Source organism: Manacus vitellinus, unplaced genomic scaffold (assembly GCF_001715985.3).
Source record: "Manacus vitellinus isolate BGI_N305 unplaced genomic scaffold, ASM171598v3 scaffold_16_pilon, whole genome shotgun sequence".
NCBI classification, from domain to species: domain Eukaryota; kingdom Metazoa; phylum Chordata; class Aves; order Passeriformes; family Pipridae; genus Manacus; species Manacus vitellinus.
The window spans coordinates 10,063,000-10,086,723 of record NW_021939189.1 but is presented as its reverse complement, the minus strand read 5'-3'; the positions used below and the strand labels follow the sequence as shown (position 1 = coordinate 10,086,723).

Genomic DNA, 23,724 nt, shown 5'->3' with positions numbered 1-23,724 from the left:
GGGGGTGATGGCGGGGGCGGCCGTGGGGGACGAGGAAGGAGGGGCGGCAGCCGCACTCACTGCCCCTCAGCTCTGCCCGGCGCTGCCGATGAGGGGAAGGGGCTCCGGCGGGAGCCCCCCTGAGGGAGCCAGTCCGCTCCGTTGCTCGGTGCTTGGCCTGAGGGGGAGGACGGTGACGGGTGTCCCCGTTACCGGCCCCCGCGGGATGGGTGTGATGTCAACAGCGCGAACCGTGCGGGGAGCAGCGCCCGCTGCTCGGGAGGAGCTGCAGCGGGGGGTCCGCAGGGCAGCGCTACCCCCGCACCCCGAGCCGGGATAGACTCGAGGAGCGAAATTCCTTGGAGATGACTTGTAATAAAAACTAACGAGGTTAGCTCATGGCAGAAGAGAGGATGAAGTCACTGGGCATCCTGCAGGAATAACTCCTACACCTGGTGCAGGGAGGTGTGCGCTGCGTCATTGGCGGAGGGGGGGCTGCAGACGGGTCTGGAGGCAGCAGCCCCTGCACTGTCCTGGCGAGAGGGCAGTTCGGTCCGCAGGAGTGCGGTGCTGATTCCCTGTAAACCCCTCACTTACCTTATACTCGAGCTGCTCATGGGTACAGTGGAAAGAAGTCCAAAACGGGGCTTGGTCAGTGAGGGTACATATTTTACCTCCTGGGGTCTAGGAGAAAAGAGTTTCATCCTTCCTTCCTTCCTTCTTTCCTTTCCTCCCAGTTTGCAAAGTGAATAGCGGTCCTGCCAGCAAATCTTTGGGAGACAGCAGAAGAGCTTAATCAGGAAATCTACAGGCAAAGGCTTTAAATACTCTAAATTACCTGGGGTCGTTAAAACAGTGGGCGTAGAGCTCACTGTGTGTCTGCTATTAGGGCCAGATTTCTTCTGATGGCCAGTACCAGATAGCACCAATGTCCGAAGAGCAAATGCACATATATAAAAATAGGGAAACTAAGGCCTTAAACACAAATTGCATTAGAGAGGCATATTATGAGGTAATTTCACATCCTCTTAGGTGCTGTCCTTTCCCTGAATCAAGTTATTTAGACATAAATTATTGCAAACCTAATTATTTTGCTAACCTTCTATGTGTATTTGTAGGCTTTCCACGATACCTTACCTTAGCAAACTTTTCAAGCTGATTGTAGTAATGTTTTTCCTGTCAAAAGTGGATTAGGAGTGGTTGTGGAGTGTGTTCTGAAGAAATACTTTTTTCTATGAATCATATCTGGTGTTTGCCCAAAAATCAGCAGCTGCGTTAATCTAAATGTAACTTTTTTGTCCTTTGTTTTCATTAAGTGGATTTTGGTAGCTATTACAATGAGAGTCATCATACATTGCTAAAGCCACTTCTGTCGTGTTCACATTTAAAGTTTTCAGAATGACTTCCTTGGCTGACATGCCCCCGAATTATGAAACAATGTTTGCTCATCGATTCACATCAGAAGATAAAGAATACCAAGAATACCTGAAACGTCCTGCAGACCCCCCTCCCATAGTTGAAGAATGGAGAAACAGATCTGGTGGCAACCAGAGAAACAGAGATCGGTACTGATTTTTTTTTTAAAATCTTGGTAGTTTCACGAGTATATAGTTAAATGATTATTTATTTCAGAAGAAATCTAGGAATCTGTCCTGTTAATAGAAGCATCTTGTTACTTCACGGGCAACTATGCTTAAGAGAAATAATCTTCTCTGAAAAGTATTGAGGTTTTATATTTTGATAGACAAAATTTTTGCATTGTGTATTAAAGTACTAAATAATTTGATTTTCAGTAAAGAATGAACTGGAACCACTGAACCCATTGCCCTGGGGTTTGTTACTGCTCAGCCAGGAACATTTTTCCAGAGGAGAAAGATGGGAGTTCTGCAAAACTAAGCAGACTATCTTCTCTTGGATGATAACTGGAAGTAAAATGTGCAAAGGAACAAGCTAATAGTGTGAATTCTGGACAGCTAGCAACAGATAAACATTTAATTTATAACCTAAATATTTGCTGTACTTTGTAAGATTAGCCTGTGATTCTTTTATCTAGTAAAAACAACTGTAAAATCGATCATCCAATCTGTCTAGCAAGTACAATGTTACCTGCCAAAGCAAAATACTTTGAATTATTTATTCAGGATGTAATCACAGCTTTTTATTGAATTTTGCACAGTTACATCTGACGTGTGAGCGACTGAAAAACAACAATTACAGCATATAGTACATGTGGTAATATTAACACCAGCCTTTAATATAAAGTAGTTAAATTCAGCCCATCTAACAATTGGGAAGACTTCTTAGCTCAATATCTAAATAGGATTTGTGCCTTATCTGAAGAAAAGGAGGACAACATTTTAACTTTTTCTCACCTTAGAAGCTTCTAATTAAGTTAAACACAGAATCAGATTATGTTAAAAAGAAGGTGACTAGAAAAAGGTGATTGTTTAAGGAAATATTCTTAGAAAACTCTGTGGCTCTTTGAACTCTTACATCTACACTGTGGCCATAAAGTTGTCCTTATGCAAACGTTTGTGTACATCACACCATTTGCAAACAAAACAACTGTGGGCCAGCTCAAGTGTTGATAGGAATTGAGATACAGTTGAAAAGCCAAAATTTAGACTGAACAAGGGCTAAGTACCACTGAGAAGGTACAGTGTCTTGAGTATGGAAATCTGCAGGAGACTGTGGTGGTGGTGTTTTAGCGGTCGCACGTATCTTAGGGAATGTGCAGATCTCTGTGCTTGTTGTACTTAAGCCTGCTTTGGTAAAGCTTTCAACCATGAAGGTACTGGATGGAACGTGGCTTTGATACATCTACAGATGGACCTCCTGGTTGATTTTACATATATGGTCTGAGTCTCTGTTCAAACTTGCAGCAGTTCACCTAATGCTTGTGAGTACTTTGTATTAGGAAACAGACTGTCCTTAGCAAACAGGGTATTAAGTAAGAAATTCATGACTGATCTCAGATGAATGTAGATGTGTTTTCATGAATTTGTCATAGATAAGTATTTGAGTGTATTACCATTTACATGACGGTTTTAATGAAAACTGTAAAATATAAGAGTTCATTATCGTTCATCTCTTTAAAACTTCACAATTTATGTCAAAACTCTATATTTCTTTTCATTGCAGGTTTCAAGATGGCAGATATTTCAGAGGGGACAGGTACAACTGGCAAGGTGACTACAGATCTAATCAGAGGCCAGAAAGAGGTTGGGGTAATAACTACCAGCAGCACAGACAAGGACAATACGGCTCATCCCACTACGGACAATACGGCTACAACTCCTACAACCCAGGACCTCGTTACCATCCCTACTGATGTACCTGGGGATTGAAAGTCCAGTAATGCTATGTAATAAATTCAGTTAGCTTTCAGTTTTTTTATTTTTCCACAGTTTTACAGATAACTGAAGAATCAGTCCGTTGCTGTTTCTCTGTAGTGTGAAATGAAAAAGGGAATGCCTGTTACAAATAATAAAAGCGTATTATACAGAGTTTGTTTAGAGTCTGTAGATTTTAGATTAAATTTCTATCTCGTCCTTTTGTCTGAATATGTACTAGTACACACCTTTTGTTCCACCACTGAGATTTCTGTCAGATTTTAGAAAACAAAACAGGGGAGGATAGCTGTGGTTTGTGTGCAGCCTGTAGTAATGGCACATTGCCTTAAGATAGTTCTTTTTGAAAATAACATACCGTGTCTTTCTGTGGAGAGAAATTCTTAGTTTGGCTTTTGATGGTGAGAATAGTTTGGTTTCACATGCCTTAAAACTGAGAAGAGAGATCCTATTACAGATATATTTTCTGGGGTCAGCATAGTGTCTGTTTACTCAATGGCTTCAATTCCTTTGCAGAATTCCTCTTAAAACGTGGTCTTGGAAGTTGGAATAAAAATAAGTAGTTAAATATGGTTCTTCTTGTTTTAGCAGTTCAGTGATATATAAGTTTACCTCAGAAGTGGTATCAGATTAATCTGTGTGATCTTAAATAAGTTTGGTATGTACATGACACATTTTGGAATTCCCATTTTAGTAAACCTGTAAAAATTGACGATACTGTAGTTTGTATAAAATACTTTGTGCATGTTATAGAAGAACCACGATCAGTACTGCTCTGTACTTTTACCTGCATGAGAAAATAGCATAAGCAGAGCAGAGTGTTATTCACTTCTTAGAATTTAAGATTAATGTTTTTTTTTTTAACTATTCACACAATAAAGGTATAGTTCACATGTAAGGATGTGTCTGAATATTTCTGAAACCTATTTTTCAACCATGCAGGATTGTAACATTGTCACCTTGGCCAACAGCTGCACAAGGGGCTGTACTGACAGATAAGTGTTAATACTGGGCAGCTGTGGGTTTAATGTAGAAGAATGGCCTACTCAGCTGCAATCAGGAGGATGAGACACACTGTGATTAATTAGAAGTCTGGAGTGTTAATCCACTATCTTACATTCTGCTATAATAGGGTCAGAGTTGTCTATTTCCCCATTTACGTGATAAGCTAATTTGTATCAGGAGAGCAGTGCATGTCTTTCTACTTGACATTTTCTTCAGCTGCTGTACAGAAACAGACTCATCCCTGCTGACTGCTGTAAAAGTCATGGCATTATGTGATAAGGAGCACAAATTAGTGCATCTTGATTTAAAGACAAAGTATAGAAGTCAAAAGCACAGTCCCCCAGCTCATCAGATGCTTTTAAGAGCTAAAGAGTGTTTACTCTTGATCTTAGAAACACTCACTGTATGTAGCTTCTACATGGTGTGTGATACAAAAGCTGACACAAGTGTCTTCACCTACCTAAGCAGGTGCTTTTTGATATAACACTGTTTTAATATGCTACTCCCTGAAGTACTTGCCTCGAATTCAGTTAGAAATCTTTTCACGAGAGGTTTGTTTTTCCTTTAAGGAGTTCTACTGGATGAAATGCACTTTTTTTAACCCTCATTAATATAGCAGAGCCTTTACAAAGGGAGATACAAAATCATGCTAAGTTCTTACCTGTGCACTGTGGAGAACCTGCAAGTTGGTACAGTGGAATTCCCCTTTTAATGCAGAATCACACGAAGTGCCAAATCCTCCTGACTCCAAGAAGGGAGTGCATGTCTTTCTGCAAAGAGCCTGACACTGCCAGCTATGCCACGGAAGTCAGGCTGTGCCAGGATGTTCTTCCTTACCATCTGGAGTAGCATCTCAGGTTGAAATAAAACCTAGCAGAAGGAACACATTCTGTTTCATCTGTTGCCTTTCCTCAAGCCCAACAGCTATTTTATATTATTTTTATTATTTTTCAGCTAGTGAATGAAGAGTCCTAGAATGGTTTGTGTTGGAAGGGACCTTAAAGATCAACTAGTTCCAGCCCTCTGCCATGGGCAGGGACACCTTCCACTATCCCAGGTTGCTCAAAGCCCCATCCAACCTGGCCTTGAACACTTCCAGGGATGGGGAACCCACAACTTCTCTGAGCAACCTGTGCCAGTGTCTCACCACCCTCACAGTAAAGAATTTCTTCCTAATACTGTCTAAAGCTGCCCTCTTTCAGTGTGAAGCCATTACTCCTTGTCCTGTCACTACATGTCATTGTTAAAGTCCCTCTCCAGCTCTCCTGTAGCCCCCTTAGGTACTGGAAGGTGCTATAAGGTCTCCCCTGCTTCTCGTCCTGGTTGAACATCCCCAGCTCTCTCAGCCCATGTTCATGATGGCATGGTGAAGCACTCCTCCAGGGATGTGCAGCTAAGCATTCCAAAAAATGGAGGGTGGTGTAGTATTCCAGAAAATGGTAAATCCTATCTACAATGTTGTGGCTGAGCTGTAGAAGCAGATAGATCAGGCTGGTCTAGGTGGAAGTTATGAATTACAATCACACATTTTACAGTCTCAGCTGTCTTATTCTGAGTTTCTTGACTATGAGACTAGGAGAGAGACAGGCCAGTGCAGCTTCCCAGCTTGCATTTTTACATTCTTGACTCCATCTGCCTTACCAGTAGAGCTCTCAATTCAACTTTAAGGGCCTGTATTATTTACAAAACTTCTCCTTGGAACAATTATGGCAAGAGTCTAATTTCAGGGGATGTAGGGAGGGGAAAAGAGCACATTGCTAAATAAAGGCATGTCTTGCACCAGACAGAAAGGTAAATAGAATTCAAGATATATTACCTCAGTTTCCACTTCAATGAATTAGTATTTATGATAAAGTCCAAGCTAAATAAAACCAGTTAAGTGTTGCCTGCAGTTATGGTTTGTGCATCACAGTGTGTTACAGATGACAAAACTGCAGCTGAGTAACTTTAACATTTGCAATTTCAAACACTACAGAAACTGTTTGCTTTAACTATGCTGGAGATTGCAGGGTAAACATTAAATCTGGAATCTGACTTTAAGAGATCTCTTCCATCTGACATTTGCTCAGACATCATTATTATCATGAATAAAACAAAGATAAGGGTTATGTACTAAAAAATGACTGCCACATTACCAAGAGTGTTAACATAAAGTTATGAATAAGGCTTTGCAGCAGTTCTAAATCCATTCCTGAACACATATAGCAATTTTGCATGGATTGTTAATTGATACTGAAGAATAATCATGATAAATTACAGGTGCTGTGGCAAACAACTAAGAAAATTCAATACCTCCCATACAATTTCTTAACTAGCATTTGAAAAAATGCTAAAGGCTTTCAAACCACAGCTAAGCCCCTAGATACTTGAAGGTAAAAGAAAGTGCACAGTAAAAAAAAAAATAAATCTTAGTGTGATTGATTTGTGAGATCCAGTTTTACAGGTTTTCAATGCTATTCAATCTTTATTTTATCCAGTCTGCAGCTGGGAATAGAAATGTGCAGATGTGCTTCGAAAGATTAGTTAGAACTGATCTACTTTCAAGAAGCTCTCTAGTAGAGATTTCAGACTGGGAAGACAAACGATTCTGATCCACAGGCACTCAACCTTATCATTACTGACTTTAAGTTCTACAGTCAAGAGACTCTCTAACATATAGAGCCACCTCTCCTACCTTGCCTATCCCTTCTGAAGAGCTTGTAGCCATCCATGGCAGCACTCCATGTCATTACATGACAGATGTAATTTGCGATATAAATATAATCAACATTCAACTCCTAGAACAAGAAAGATATTTAATCTATGTTTAAATATATTTTAATATATTGTGGGAGTTATTTATTTGAATATATTTAAACTCATACAATTTGCTAATAAATATTCTGCTTAACCAAGAAACATGTCCACATTTGCTTCTTATACTGAGATGCAAGGAAAAAGCTTTTTGTATTAAATTAAATGGAAGATTTTACCTGCCACCAGCTCTATTCCTTAGGGAAAACAAAAATCTCTGAATTACACAACTCTGGGGAATTTTGCTGGCTGGCCCAATTGTGCAGTCATATCTTCTCTAACTCTGAAAAACAAAAGGGTAGGTAGGAACATGAAGCACGAAGGAAGGGAAAACAGGACTGCTCCCTACAGCAGCTACTGACTGCCTTGGGAGCAATTTAACAAAACTGCATCTCCCTTGCCTTTCATTTGCCAATCAGGAGAAATTACTGTAATCTGTCCCCTTGTCCCTGTATGTTAGAAGAGAGCTGCATAACCCTGCTTGAATTATGCACAGTGCTGATACTCTAATGCCCAGGAGCTAAGCAAGATTATAGGGCAGATCAGGTTTCCCTGAAAGCACCTAGGAAAAATGCAGCTTGATTCGAGACACACGGAGGCAAATCAGGAGATCAAAACTGAATCCAGCGGCTCCAGCACTGCCAGGAGAGCTGATGGCAACCGTACTGTGGTGGTGCACAATGATTTTGCCTCTCAAGAGGCTTATTTTTTTATTAGGCCCTGCAGGCTGGAATGTATTTTTGTGTTTACCATGGCCTATATTTTTCTTCAGAAAGCCTGGATTGCACTTAGTGGTTGTCAGTCCTCATTTGCTTGTGTGAAACAGCAATGCCAAAGTTACTTCTACGGAGCTCACCCCTGACTTTCCAAGTACTGTGCCCTGTTAAAATGCAAATCTATTACAAAAGATGGTGGAAGTTGCTAATAACTATGTTTTACTCCAACTCTAATAAAACACACAACAGGGTAAATCATATCAATGCTTACCTTCTGTGTTATTTGTGACTAGCACAAAAACAAATTACTGTTGTCTTTATCCTAACACAAGAGACCTTTTTTTTTTTTTCAAATCATATTTCAACAGCTGGATGACTCCACCAGTATGGTCTGCCTTCTATTGTCATTTTTTTGTTGTTGTTGCATATTGTATAATTCAAACTTTGCTTCATTAATAAAAGATGTCTCAATAGCAAGGATCAAAGCTGCTCCTGTTCACTGTTTGAAGAAAAAAAAACTTATCTATTCAAGAGATGAGTTTTCAAGTCAGGAAAATAATGTAGTTATTTGTTATACAACTACAAAAATAATGAAGGCTCAACCTCATCCATGAAAAAAATATTCTTCAAGAATTTAAGCAGAATCTTCAAACTGAGACATGTTACATGTTAAAAAGTGATTAAGAGACTAAGCTTTTTCAATGCTCTTGTTCCATGTAAGGAAAGACAATCTGGCATTTATATATCCACATAAATTACTTAAGATTATAATCAGTACTGTCAAGATAAAGGTTAAAAGCCCAAGCACACTGTAAGATGTTTCATACAGCTTTTGGCCAGGTTTAGCATGATCAGAGAGTGAATGCTTTTTGTCCAAAGTCCTGTCTGAAGTTTATTTCTGAACAAATGCTTGAAATGATACATTTTTCTATTGAAAATGTGCTCAAGAAAAATAAACAGTAATAACTGCCAAAAACAACCAGCCCCAAATAACTACATATTCTTTTTACACAACAAGAAAATTATTTTTTCCATAGCAAAGCCCTGGTTTTCAGTCATCATGTCCTCTTGATTTAAAAGTCCCACTGAGATATAAACCAAAGTATGTTTAAGAATATTGCTTCAGTGGTTTTAATGGTATGAGCATTTAAATACAGCATAGCAAACCTCTGGAGCTTAGATCAGTTTAGTGCAAGAGCTCTGTGGGGACACACATTCTTCTCAGGTCAAGCTCATATTACTCAGTTACAAGCCACACACTTGGGACACCCACTCTGAAGGAAGCTGATGGAACATCAAGGCTGGGGTACCCATCTGCTCCTCTAAACCCCAGCTACAGCTAAACTCCTGTAAGAATGTAAAGAAGCTTTACCTTAAATTGCCAACATAGGCAAATCCTATTTTTCCATCCCTGCAGCTCAGAAGATGCTTCCATCAGAAGAATCAATTTTATTTTTCTTACGTTCTAAGAGAAGATGGGAGTGGAAGGGTACATTGTACAGCCCAGGCAGTGAAGGGAAGGAGCATGGCTGAGCTAAAGGAGTGTTTCATGGCTACTTCCTCATATATTCTGCAGAGGAGAGTAAGTGTTAAGATTTGACTGTTGGCCATCAATTGACTTTATGGCCACAGCACAGCCTGGGGGGAGGGAAACAAAAGCAAAAATTAAAAAAAAAATATAAATAAAAAAGACAAATTCCTTCCTCCACAGACTCCAGGGACCTCCCATCACAGAACAAGCCTGCAGAATACAGAATCTGGAAGCAGTTAAGCAGCTGGCTCATTACACTGGCAGAGTTTAAGTCCTTAAGTAAGGTGGACAGATGCAAGGGACAATAAACAAATCGCTATTTATCACATATCCTGCAGTCTGGGTAAATCCAATTGAAGAACCTCTTTAGACCTCACCAGTAGGATTTTAGTTTCTAGAGACAAAATGGATTTAGTGCCAGGTAATAAAAGGTCAGCCTAATCTTATTTCACACCTGCATTAGACATATTCTTACTACTGACCTAAAAATTTTTTTTTACTCTGCTTTTACTCTCTCCTTCCTATCCAGGCACCAGGTTGCTTATGTCAGATATATCTGTTTTACTAGTTCGTCATATTCTTGAGCACTTCTGAAGACAAGACCTTTTAAAGCTACTTTAAAATTCTAAAAAGACAATTTTGCCACGGTTCCAGTCATGCTTTCTGAACTAAAAAGAAAGCGAAAAGGATGTTTTCAAAAATAGAACCAGACATGTGTGTTACATGCTCAGCTACAAATCACATTTAATGCTTTTGTGTCTCAGTTTCCATCTGTAAAACTGTGGTCGTCTGCCCTGTTTTCCTCCTCTGTGCTCTGCATTTTGGCTACAAAACCTACCAGGCAGGGGCTAAAAGCATAGGTATGGTTTATAAATCTCAGCTGGGGTCTGATGCCCCAGCACAATGCATTAGAAACATTCTGGTGAGCAAATTAAATTGTTTGCTGATTTTTAAATATTTTTTTTTACTAAACCCAAAGATACTATGAAAACAGTGACTTGATTTAAACACTGTCTTTATGTCACTCCATAGTTATATATAGCATATATGTATGGGATTCTGTGGCCTAGGAAGCTCTCAAAGCAAGACCTACACTAAAAAAGAAGTGATTCTAATGCTACGGGTGTAGTAGAAAAGACCTTAAAAAATTTAAGTGGCATAAAGTCTCATCATAGCTAAGAGGTATGTGTAATCCAATTTGATAGTTAACACTGAATTTTATAGAGGTGAATTAAAAATGAGAGGGCAATCTATGCAGACTGGATTCCACATCAATAAAACTTGTGACAGTTACTGTATTGAATGTGCTATTCATGTATATTTAATTGATTTTATAAACATTCTCGCACACACCATACTATCACTGCAAGGGTGAGCAAAATTCCAGTCTTGTAAGTATTACAGTGCTTGCTTTTTTAAAAAAAGAAAGAAGTTGATGCAAAAATGTTAATGCGAACAACTAGAATTACATAGTTAAACATCTGAGTTTCAAAAAACATAAAAGGTAAAGTTGTTCTTTGCATCTACAGCAAAAGAAAAGAAAATACAGTGCTGAGGGAAGGAGTGGATGGGTCAGTTGTCATGGAAGAGGGGATGCAGGAAAAGGGAAGAGAAGAGTGATAGAGCAGCCATTGCAACAAATATGCCTCATCAGGAATAAAAAAATCTTGTTCTAGAGGAGTCTACTGAAAGTTCAGTGTCCTTAGTAGCTGAGAGGATGAAATCATCTGACTGAAGATAAAATACAAATCTATTTAAAAGCCATTTGTAATTGATGAGAACTGGAAGACAAAGATGGCATCACAGCCCGTTGGCAAGAGAATTCCTCCATATGGCATCTATTTCTCATTAATGCTCTGGGGGAGGATCCTAGACATCCCAGCAGGTCCCGCTGTGACTTTGGATTCAAAGCTGTCCACATACTCAGCTGTTCTCTGGCTCAACTCCACTTTTGCTGCACATGCATATGGCACACAGCAGTGCTACAGGACATGGGCTGGTCAATGGCTTCTGACTGTTACTTTCTGTCTCTTTAGATCACACCTCCCATACAATGGTTTAAAAGGCAGAAACACGTCTGTAACCAAGACATGCCTCAGAAAAGCTTCTCAGGCTCTTCACATTTTCTGCTACTAGTATAGCAACTTTAAGGATTGCTACAAAACACTAAGAATTGTAACACACAGAAAAAGGAAAGGTAATCTTAACAAGTGAAGGTCAACTAATTTTTGATTATTCCCAAAGTGAGCATCAAGACAACCAAAATGTCAATCCTGAGGTAAAACCACATCAAATATCTGCATCTTGCTCAAAAATTGAGCATGGTTTTAAAATAGTGTCTTATCAAAATGAAAAATTCTTTACTCCCTGTCCATCACCATCCTCTTTCATTCTACCTGTTGGGATGCCTCCATACACAGAACATTTGTAGTTGGGCTTGTGGTCATTTGCCCAGTCCAATTTTAGGTGAATTGAGGGACAGATTTTCCACACTTCCCTCTGAAAGCTATTCTCTGAACCTCTAGAGCTCATTGCCAATTCCTTCTTTCTTAATGGGAAGCTATTCTTCCTCTACACTGTTTAGCATCAGGTATGGATTGGTTATTTTGGGACAGTTTTATTGTGGAACAGCATGTGGCAGTGACCTTATAGTATTTTTGTCTGCACCACTTGGAATAAAAGTAGCCTATTCAGAGATCCCAGCTGAGCTCAGGAGAGTCCAGGATCCTTACAGCATCTACCAAAATCTCCCCTGAACACTCCTACTATCGTCTGCAGGAGGCAAGTGGAGTTTAATATGGCAGTCTCAGGGAACCACACAAGAGTGTCTCAGCTTCAACAGCTGAGAGGAGCTTATTAAAAATAGAAAATTACTGTAGGTATTAAAAATCATTGCCACCTCACTAGACATTGTCTGGGTTAACATAGATGGGGTAGAGAACACTACAGACTTGAAAACCAGGAAAACAAAGCATAGAATTTACTTAAATTCCTGTGGAATAAGCTGCTAAATAAACCACATTTTTTTCTGTGAGCACAACAGATGTAAATATATAGGAGCAGTCAGTCCACTGCACGTGCTGAGAATCTAAACAAATGTTACAATGCATGAAGGATTTCGTGCATGTAACATCTGCATCACAACCGGGGTGGGGAAGGGCCACGCTGGGTCTGCTGCTGCCAAGGCTGGCAGTGCCCTGTGTGTCCCCGTGACATTGCCGGCCTGCAGGCAAAGCTGGAGAGTGCACAGTTTGGGAACAGGGCTGATTATCTGCCAGCAGCTGATAAACTGCAGCTTCCCATGCAGTAACAGCAAGGCCTTCTGTTTTAGGTAGCAAAACGCTATAGAGGAATCACTGATCTGTAGTTATGATTTTATTTAATTCAGACAATTGTTTACTTTGTGTCCACATCTTACTCCATTTCCAAGTCAAATTAGCACATCACTTCAGGTTAAGATAAGCAATACATCCTGAATACTGATACAGGCCAGAATGTGATTATAGTAAACTCAGTTTATAAATCTTCTTCATTGGCTCTTTGTCAGGAAACTTCACTATACACAAAAGGAAAGAAAGGAATAAACCAAAGACAGTATACTTAAGGAACAATTTAAATGGGTATTTTAATTCACATTTGTAGCCTTCTAAGAGCTTTCAAATTTATATGGCTTTAAATGATAATGATTTTGACAAAAACATTTTTTCCTCTGTGAAAGGTATTAACAGGAAATTGAGAAGCTGAAGGAAAATGAAATTGCATTTTTCACACTTGTGATGAGCCTTTTCTAACAGCAGTGGGAGAGGTATTTATCATGCATATTATCATGCATAGCCTATCCTCCTCTTTGGATGCTGTCTTCCAATTTGGACTGCAAGCACTGCATGTCAGAGGATCATTAACCAGGGTCATGTATATCATCTCTCCCTCACAAATGAACACTGTAAACACTGCAACAGCCACAGAGACACTGTATAATCAGGGCCCAATGTAGACTTTGTGGCTCACATAAGACAAAGTAGACAGACTAAACTACACAAATGAAAACTGTTTTTCCCTAAGACATACCCATCCCAAAGCAAGGGCAAGGCAAGGGTCTCACAGCTGCTGCAAGGCTCCTTGGAGTTGGTCTATTCATGTGCAAAACACAGAACCTACAAAGACACCTCCGGCCCTGGGGAACCCTGCCACCAAGTCTTAGCACAACCAGTACTATTACCTGGCTTCCAGATGGACAGTGTTCTTATCCCTTGGATTACACAAAGTTTCAAGCACATGACAGGAGCTTTACCCTGTGAACACATATGAAAGAAGAGGGGAGGTAAATACCACCTTACACAAACCATGATGTAGGGACTGAGTATTGTGTCATGGAACAAAGGTCTGGGCCATAGAGCTGTATCACATACTGCTGTCTCATCTGCACACCACAAAAAAGTTTAAATTAGTGTCATAACACTGGTTGCATAGATTTATAAAGCAATCAGATCCCATGGTGAGAGGTATAGAGGTATACAGAAGCATTGCTTTCTTCAAAGTTATATTCCTGTCTCTGGGCACTAAATGCAGTATCTCTGACTACTAAATGCACTACTAAAATTACAAGGAAACTAATTTTTGAAACTGAATTAGTTCCTAGTTAGTTTCTCCCACATAAACCTGTCCTTCAAATGGTGCTCTTGACCCCTGGCATTTTGGAAAACACTTTAGGTTCCTCTTTTTGCCATAAAAGAGGGGAATGCAATGCCTGCAGCAGTGAAGAAAAGGGAGCAAGATTTTCGCCTCCTTTCAGGAGTCTCATGATCTACTTTTAAATCTTTTTCCATTACTATTTAATGGTATTATAATTACTGTTAGTCTCTAGTGTTCAGAATAATCACAAAACAAATACAACCTTGATTATGTTCTTATTATTATTTGTATTACAGTGACAACAAGAGACTTTGAGCTTTACCAGAGGAACAGAGGAATGTGCATCTCCAAGAAACCACATCTAATCTAGAATGAGAATTTATAAGTTATTACAAACAGAAAAAAATGGGGGAAAGGGATAAAACAAACAGGTTGCTATACCTAGTTTATCTGCTCTTATTTGCTTACTTTAGAAGTCTGACGTTTTTCTTTCAAAAAGGTTCTGTCCTTCAGAAAACTGGATACATATATACATATAAGATAATATAAGACTTATAAGATAACCAGCAGTCCTATTCTCTACAGTTGGCTCAAACCTTATTATTTAGGACAAGTTCTTCTCTAAAATCCTTAAATGCAGCCATCTCCTTGCTGCCACTCCAACATTCACAACAGTCTTGATAGCTTATTCTCTTGTGCCAACCCTCTCTCCAGTCACACTTTTTTGTTGCAAATAAGAAGTCACAGATTTATTTATCCTCTAAAACTGTGAGCTGTATTTATCCCCTAAAACTGAACAGGCATGTAGCAGTAGACCAAAGGCTCCTTTGTGAAGAAAGCATATAATTTGGAAGACAGATAGATGGTTGTCTCTTCTGCTCAATGCTGTTCACAGACAGCAAAGCAAAGGAAAATAAGTGCTTGATTTACTCTCTCACATACTACACTATCCAGTGAGGCAGCTAATCAGAAGACCTAATTTAAAGCATTTCCAAGTGATTTCATTTAAACCATGAATTATCACCCTCTTTTGGTATTTGTACTTTTGCAGCAGTGAAAATTCATATAGCAGAGGGGCTAGGTCTGAAATTCAGAGATGAAAGGTGCCAATGATGGGTATGAATTTCTCCAAGTTCAAATTTGTCTTTAATTAGAGTCTTAATGCTTTTTTTTCTGACACAGAAATAGAAGAACATGTCTCATATTTTGGCACAATTTTTAATACAGTCCACAGTTCTCTTCCCCTTCAGAGCCAACCCACCGTATCCACCAACCTGAATGAGCATTTCTGGCAGCAGCTCCTCCTGCTGCCAAAGGCTGGAGGTTGGGCTCCCAGGGCTGCCAATTCAGCATAATGGAAACCTGTGGGAGATCTCACAATACTTTGGACACAGCTCTGCAGATAAGACAAGACCCTGGGAGCTGCAGTTGGCTGACTCTGACATTAAAGAGATGTGCCAGCCTCTCACAGCAATTACAAAGTGTTAGTCCTGCCCTGCTGTGAGAGGTAATAGTTCAGTCACCAAAACGAAAAAATGCTGGCAAGATGTGGCTGCCTTTGTAGAATTAATTTACTTAAATGAGACAGGAAGGCAGAATAGATGAAATACTTACAAGTGGCTCACCAACCATTCCATCTGAATTTGTATTTTAACCCAACACCAAGCACATCAATTGATGCTCTTTCCACATTATGCATTTATGACCCTCACATGAACCTATAATTTCAGAAGATCAATCTTTCCTTCCAGAAAATTTCAGATTGGCATTTAAGAGCTCAGGAGTCACACCAAGAGGGCCACAGGTAATATAATTTTCCCACCTAGATTCACAGATTGCAAGTAAAAAATAACTGTGAAAGTTATATTGCAAATTATTAGATTTACAGTCTGTGAAAACCTAACAGTTTTTTCCCCATTCTGACTTGAGTGCTAAACAGCAGAGCAGGTACCATAAAACATCTAGAGTCTATCACACCCTCTATTCTGCACATCGTCCTTCCCAGCAGAGCTTAGAAGGACATGCAGCAAATACTTCCAAGAAGCCAAGCAAATCTGCTCCTAGTCCAATAAATTAACCTTTGATTAACAAAATTGTTCCCTTTCTCTCCCCTCCTGCTCCCCATGTTTTATTTTCTTTATTTTTGGATTTGAGTAGTTCCCTTATTATGCAAAACCAGGAATCAAACAAACGAGGTCTGTTTCTTCTGAGAATTTAATCAAGGTACCTCACACTGGATAACCATAGGGTAAAGCCTAAAACCCAGCCTGAAAACAGCTAAGGCCTGAAAATAAATTAACAGGAGTTGTTTATTTAAGTTTATAAGTCCTAGTGTGTAAAACTTGGAGCACTTCACTAAATTCCTCTCCAGGTAAAAAGACCAAAAGACTGAAGTGAGCAGAAATTATACACAGCTCAGAAATCAAAGGTTTTCTATAGAAAAGGTTGTTAAACACCATTTTTCATAAAACATGCTCTAGTGGAACTTTTCTTCACAGCCTTGTGACATGAAGAGTGGCACAGAAAATCTTCTGTTTCTTGTGGAGGCCTCCCTTACAGCAAAATCAAGAGGAAAAAAAAAGTACATTCAGCTTTGCAATGGCAACCTCATTAAACTGGCAGAAAGGCTTGTGGCAAGCTCTGGTATTACACATTCTTTTTATCTTTAGGTGTGTAACGTGCACCAACCCCTCTTCTGACAGACTGCCATTACTTATTTTTGCATATTTAGGATTCATATATTTTTCAGACTACTGAAAGTTGTCTTTAATTACATCTTACATCTCTGCTTTTACATATACTGGTATTTGGCTTCTGAAAGACAGGCCTTGCCTTGCATCCACAATTTAACAACAGATATAGTCAAATTAGTGTTTTCAGATGTTCTCTTTTCACATGTATCTTCTGCCAGAAATATTGCCTGGCATGGTATTAAATAAAGAAAAAAATTTATTCTAGCTGGTATGTGACATCAATCACAGCAAACAGAAGTCACACACTTTGAAAACATCATTATAAGCTGATCATCTTTTAAAAATATTTAACAAAAAGCTCCTGGGTCTGCTTTAGCAGCTGAATTTGAACTCAGCAAGAAAGCAACTGAACAGAATCAGACATTCTCATTAAGTGAAATTAGCCAAGTGCAATTTGGCTGGCTGGTTCCCTCTATGTATTAGCATTTATATTCAGCCAGTGATGAGCTTAATCGAGTTTTTCGAACAAAAAGAAAAAATCTCCCCCAAACCCATAAACTATGAGGTTTATTAGTAACAGTTTGCACTTCCATTGTAAAAAGGCAGTTAAGAAACTGAAGAAAACTGTCTCTTCAGAAGTGTATCCCAGTAGCTAACAGCAATCTTTCCTCATAGCAGGAACATGACCTCACATATGTGCTGCCTGATTGCTATCAGATTTACTGAAGACAAAAGGAGATGTTCCATTAAAGGGCACATGCCAGGAGGCTACACAGAGCTGCTACAGGGCCTCACTGGAAGGGACAGGTTTGCCCTCTGATTGCAGAGATTGTATCACGAGGTCTTTGCCCTCCTTGCACAATGAATGCATCTCCAAGAGCTGTCAGGCCTGAAACACAGAAAAAGAAATGCAGTGGCATTGAGGAGATAAGAGTCAGCATCAACGCTGACGTGACAAATAAAGAGTAGAAACAACCCCAGGGAGCCTGATCCTGCTGGAGGGCACTTCCCTGAAACAACAGCAGCAGAACTGAACATGAGAGGCAGCAAGAGGGCATAGGAACCCAGGACCCAAATGTGGCAGGAAGGTGCATGCTGATATCACTATACAATGTAACCCCACAGACCTGAACATTGGAAGAGAAGCAAAAAACTTTGTAGATTTTTTAAGACAAGCTATGGAAAGTAGCACTGCTAAAAACCAAAAATGGTTCCATAGAAGTAGCTTGTTTTATAAAATTCAACGTAGCAATGCCCCTGTCAGACAGCTGGGTACCATGTATGTTCTCAAATGCATTGGGAGCTCTGAAATTTGTTATAAATTATGCCTCAATGCATCCTGGTTTGCAAAGCATTACAGCAACAAAACCTGGCCAAAGGAACAGCATGCTGCAGCCCCTCCCACGTGCACTGCACACCTACTACATGTTAGAAAAAAGGCAACTTACTGACAATCACGCCAGAATTACAGTTTGTAACTCCAGTTATTCTCTTAAGGGAAACAACTGCTTTATCTGAGCAGCATGACATGAGGCTTTGAGCCTCTGTTGTTCTTTTTTTTTCCTTGGGTCTATAGTTAACTGCTCTCTTTACAGCACATTTCTGTACTGACCAACTGCTAAATTGATACTCAATATATTTTCCTTTCCACCAGCCATGCTTCATATTTGAAAACTCAAAATGTTATTTAAACAACATTTCAAAAACTTACCCTCAGGCTGTAGTAAGATGGTATGGTGGACTACTTCATCACTCCAACTTCCTCAGCTCTTGAAACAATGCAGGATCAAATAAATGCTGCATTTATAAATGAAAGTAAATTCTTCTGGCTCAGTAACAATTACTTGAAAAGCTTATAAAGGACCAGGAAGAAATTAATTCCCAGTACCTCAGAGAAGTAGCACACTCCTCCTTTCAGGCAAGTATTTAATTTCTTCAGCAGTTGTTTGACTGTTTATTGTGCCTCAGTTATATTAACAGCACCTTGCCCCAAGTGCAGCCCCTTCCTACAGAATAATAACCAGGACAGGTTTTACATGTGGGTAAAGCACTGTGTTGCCCAAAGGAGACAGGGGAGCTTATTTTTATAATAGTCAATATGGCAATGAATCATCCTCCCTAGATAAAGACTAAAAACATTAAGAGGAGAATACAGTAGGTTGAAGCAAAAAAAAAAAAATTAAACTCAGCTGATTCAAGTTTTACACATGCAAATAAACACAGTGAGACAGGAAACAGTGAGATGTGAAGTGCTGAGCGGGAACATCAGGTGTATCTGTCTTCCTGGAAGCTGAAAGAAGGAAGATATTACAACTGTGCTTTCTGCTAAATTGCTGCTGCCAGTTATTGACAAAGTTGTCAATTATCCAGGATTATTTAGACAGATGATACCTGAAGAAATGGGGATTTAGAAACACTTGGGACTAAAAGGAGGGATAGGAATGCGCTGCAGATGGTAAATGGAGTGGATTGTAAGTAAAAGAGCAAAGAGGCCAGTTTCAGAGGGTATAATTAAATACCCTTAATTAGCATATTAAAGTACTGCAGTAAAGCCATATACTTTCAAAGCTGGATTTTAGAAAATAAATGTAACTGAGTGGATGAAAGACTAAGAACCTTCTGCCATAAGACTGGCATGGAATTTATTCAGATAACTTCTATTTTGCTAATGTTAAACAACTTAATTATATTTTAAAAAAATCTACTGACTGCCTAGGTCTGCAAGCAGCAAGATATTAAATCACCATTAGATAGATTTTACTGAAATTGGTCAGACCATGCATTAGGGAAAGAGGATAGTGCTTGAGTCAATAGTAGAATTTCAAGTAGTTGAGTAATCATGCAGCTTAATGCACATGGATAAAGCAAGGACCAAGAAGTAAAAGGAGGGTAGCAACTGGCACCACAATGTTTTTAAATTGGTCTAGAAATAAGAGTTTATTTTGAGCCAGGGTTTGAAAAGTGTTTTGAAATTCTTGGACAAAGCTTCTTACAATATCACATAGCTCTGCTCTCTTAAAAACATACTCTGCTGGAGTAAGGGATATGTGCTACCACAATTTTCTCAACAGAATGAAAGACATTTCACTATGTTCATGAAGAGACAGTTGACAGGTAAGGATTTCAAGGCAAGATTTGAGGGAGGCATAAATCACAGATTTGGCTTTGACCTGTTCACACAAGTTTCTTAACTCTTCTCTACCTCACTGTTGATATACCATGGACCAGCAGTTCCTGCCTCCCAGGCATTTCAACAGGATACATATATCCACAGTTAAGATACTAGGGATATAACTGGAAGACTGCATGAAAGACATTGATAGAAGAGGCTCTCAGATATTATATATGGCAACACCCCAGTGTTATTTATACTACCCTTCTAAAATACTTTTGGTTACTCTTATTTAATAAAATTCTCCGTTCCCAGCACGTAAAGGCTTTATTTGTCACACTACTACTTTTCAAGCTTTCACTGATTAGGAAACACAGACACAGAATTCCAGTTGAAGGTGTTTAGGAAAGGTGAAGCCTCCAAAGCAAAAGTTAGCAAAGGCTAGGCAGAATGTGTTGACAATATAGAGAGGGAACTGAAAGATTAAACTGGCTACTGTAGATAATCATAACTGAAGACTAAGGTACTTCAGAGACTGCACCTGCCCACCCAGCTCCTCCCTCAGTCTGTGTCTAAAGCCACGGGCAAGTGTAATACATTATTTCAATAGAGTATACAATACATGTAATGTAACACATGGTATTAACTTCCAAAGAAATCTGTATAATGGCTGTTGTAGCATCCAACTCCAAATATAATAAACGCAGAATTCCTCAGTCTTTTTATTGCTGTTTTTTAAGTGTAGGAAATTAGAAAAAAACAACAGCAACAAACCAGGAACACTTCGTTTTGGTTTGTTTTGCCTTAATTTTTCTGCAAGACACGGTTCCCCTCTGCTGGACAAGAGCAGGTGTAACAGCAAAAGCTGTGAACCAAAACTGATGGAACAGCAAAATGAAATCAGCAGATGGAAAAGATGAGTAAGGAAAGACAACTGAGGCAATATATGGCTGCCCAAATGCCTGAGAAAATAAGGAGCCCAGGTGCAAAACATTAAGCAAACAACATTCAGAATTTAGACTCAGTTCTCCAAACAAGAAAGTAACATTTTTCATTACATCTCTAAAATAAGTCGCCTTGAAGGAGCTGTCATCTTGACAAACACCAGATCTCTAACTCCAAAAACAACTGTTGCCATATTTAGGATAACAGGAAGCAGAAAGAATTTCCTAAAGCAAAAGATTTTTGTCTGTGAAAAGCTAAATTATGAGCGATGAAGTCTGCACTGCGTGCAGCTGGTAAAGAAATTTAGTTGTAACTTGTGTATTGACAGCATTGTTTTCCAGGAGAAACCTTAAGCAGACCTTAAAAATTGTTTGTATTTTTTACTTTAGGTATTACATTTATATACATTTTTTTAATATGGCCACCACAGGATAAAGACAGGACAATTTCAGACATCAGCAATGATGCAGATGAAAAAGAAAACTCCTACCAGAGACACGTGTGATATCACATACGTTTTTGGGAAATACCAATTAAATCTTACTCTGACCTCTGAAGCATGATAAAGAGAGAAGTCCAGCCTTCTTCTCACTAGCCCTGAGACTGAAGTATAGTTGCCCATTTTGTTTCAGGCTTCTTGTTCCACTCTACAGATGACTCCACTCAGTCCTCTAGGGGTTGGAATACGACTTGTTTTTAAACCAAGGAAAAATTCTAAAAAAGCCACATTTAAGAGTAACATAAATGACTTCCAGGAAACAATTTTTTTTGTTAAAAATACAAACACAAAACAAAGTTTAATAATATTTTCCCTCCTTTTATTAAAAAGTCATTATACTTGACATACAATTGGCAAATATACATATATATATATGATCGTATCTCTACTTTTAAGAGAACTAATTACAGACTATTGCAAAGTGACACCAGGTGTGCCATTACTGGGTTCTGCATTGGTTTTTCATACTGAAAACTTCTAGGTTTGTTTCAGTTGTTCAGGAGATTCTGCTTTTAGCTTGCCTGTGTGATCAACAGCAGTGCATTGGCTTCAAATACATTTATTTTAGATGCCCATAAGTGCCCACAGTGCAAAGCTGCACACAGTACCTGCCACAAGATACCAAACAGGACATTCTTCTAAGGTCTTTACCATCCAGACTCATCCTTTTGTACCACTTTTCACATGGAAGCCTGTCACTCCAAGCCTTTCACTTTGTTAACCAAAGTTTGTTTCACCAAGAAACAAGTTTTCTAAACCACTTGTTTAGAGACCAGGAAAGAGGACAAATCTTACCAACAGGAAACTCTCCAGAGCTGAAGAAAGTTTGTAGTGACAGAAGTGGATACTGAGCCTCAGGAAAGACAAGTTTTTCTAATCAAACCTACACAAAAAACTTCAACTATACAGGAGCTATATGCACAAAGGAGGAAGGGAGGAAGAAATATTTTTCTGTAGTCATTACCCACACTCTCAACAGCACTACATTATATAAGAAAGAGTATCAGTCCATTTACCAAGATGCATTGTCCCATTTCCTCCTCTTGTTTTAGGTCAACTTGAAGCTTCTTTTTTCAGTTTTTCTAAAATCTCATCTGGTGTCATTGATACCGAAATCTTCACCACTTTGTCACGTGATTTACCACCCTGGTTTAGACAAACACACAAAAAAACATCTTTCAGAGAACCACCCTTGAAGGTAGGAAAAGGGTGATATTTATAAAATGTTGATGAACAACTGAAGCAGTTTGCCCATGATTCAAGAAAAAGAAGACTCAAGTCTTTGCATCTCTACCTTCTGGCAACACAGTGCTCAATTCATTGATCACATGGCCATTTACCACTATCCATTAAAAGACTTCTGTGACTGCAACATTAAACTACCAGATAAAAAAAGGTGGGTTTTATTTTTATTGCGCCCGTATGCTCATAAACGATAAATGAAAATGGCTGGAAAGACTGACTTTAAGTACAATGAATTAATAAAAGAAATTATTTATTCAGTGCAATAAATAAAACAAAGTTTCCACTTGCCAAAGTCAAGACATGTAAATTCTAAACAGACAAACTTTTGTGGCCCAGCTGTAACCCAAGTGCTTATATATGCTCTTGCTGACAGTTAAATGTCAGAAAATTTTAACTCAAATAACTTTCACAGAAGCTATTTTTTAAAAAAGAGTGAAAAGTTGTTAATAAAATCCAAATTCTCTCTGAAGCAGAAATTTTGTGAACTGCATTTCACATGAAAACAAGAGAATCTTTGAAGAATGCAGAAACAATTCTTCCTGTGCTAGGTTTATTCTCAATGAATCATGCCATTAAGTCAACTAAAAACCTTTATAAAGTGTCTTTCAGACTGAACTTGGAGACACTTTATAAAGTGTCTTTCAGACTGTACCTAAATGTGTAAGTTTCAAAATCCTGAATTTCAACTGCAGTAGGAAAAACTGAAACGAAGAAAAGGAAGTACCTTCTCTAAAACAACGTCACTCTTCTTCACTTCTAGCACCTTAGAGAGGTAGCGACACAGCTCTGCATTTGCCTCCCCTTCCGACGGGGGTGCAGCAATAGCTACACCTACTGCCTCAGCTGTCACATCTACAACAAATATTTCAAGCATTTTACGTGTGAGATATTCAAAACATCTTTTTTTTCCTAAAAATGCCTTCCAACGCATTTTAATTCAAAACCAAATAAACGTATAGATTAGCAGGGAATGACATCTTCACACTGCATAAATTCCCTTAAACTGTTGGCCAGAACAATCAAAGATAAACTTCTGACACTAAAAGCAGTCAATCCTTCAGACCGTACAGCAGTGCAGCCATAAGTATAAGATTTCTCAGTTGGGCACCTTCTAAGCTCCTCCTGATGCAGTGTTTTTCCTCCGGCATCAACTAACACAACAAAAAGCACGGTTACATCCACAAAAACCGCGTGTTAAATCAGCCTGCTCAGAGAGCCGTGCTA

The 23,724-nt window shown here is 39.0% G+C and overlaps 1 protein-coding gene across 4 annotated transcripts; it reads left to right on the top strand.

Moving 5' to 3' along the window:
* The first annotated feature begins 226 nt into the window (after positions 1 to 226).
* RAMAC (RNA guanine-7 methyltransferase activating subunit) lies at positions 227 to 3,581 on the top strand. Of its 4 annotated transcripts, none has more exons than XM_018069874.1 (4): positions 227 to 369; positions 717 to 991; positions 1,370 to 1,544; positions 3,121 to 3,581. In XM_018069874.1, exons 3-4 carry the CDS (start codon positions 1,378 to 1,380, stop codon positions 3,308 to 3,310), a joined length of 357 nt encoding a protein of 118 aa, XP_017925363.1. In that variant the 5' UTR covers positions 227 to 369; positions 717 to 991; positions 1,370 to 1,377; the 3' UTR covers positions 3,311 to 3,581. The 4 variants fall into 4 exon arrangements, with proteins under 4 accessions (XP_017925363.1, XP_008923658.1, XP_029814698.1 ...); XM_029958838.1 differs by having other exon boundaries at positions 228 to 369; positions 717 to 834; XM_008925410.2 differs by lacking the exon at positions 717 to 991.
* Positions 3,582 to 23,724: the final 20,143 nt, after the last annotated feature.

What these genes read in the sequence shown, in the direction of transcription:
- RAMAC (XM_008925410.2), top strand. Translation starts at nt 1,378, where the DNA reads ATGACTTCCTTGGCTGACATGCCCCCGAATTATGAAACAATGTTTGCT. An exon ending in AACCAGAGAAACAGAGATCG is followed by an intron (nt 1,545 to 3,120) that starts GTACTGATTTTT and finishes TTTTCATTGCAG; the next exon opens with GTTTCAAGATGGCAGATATT.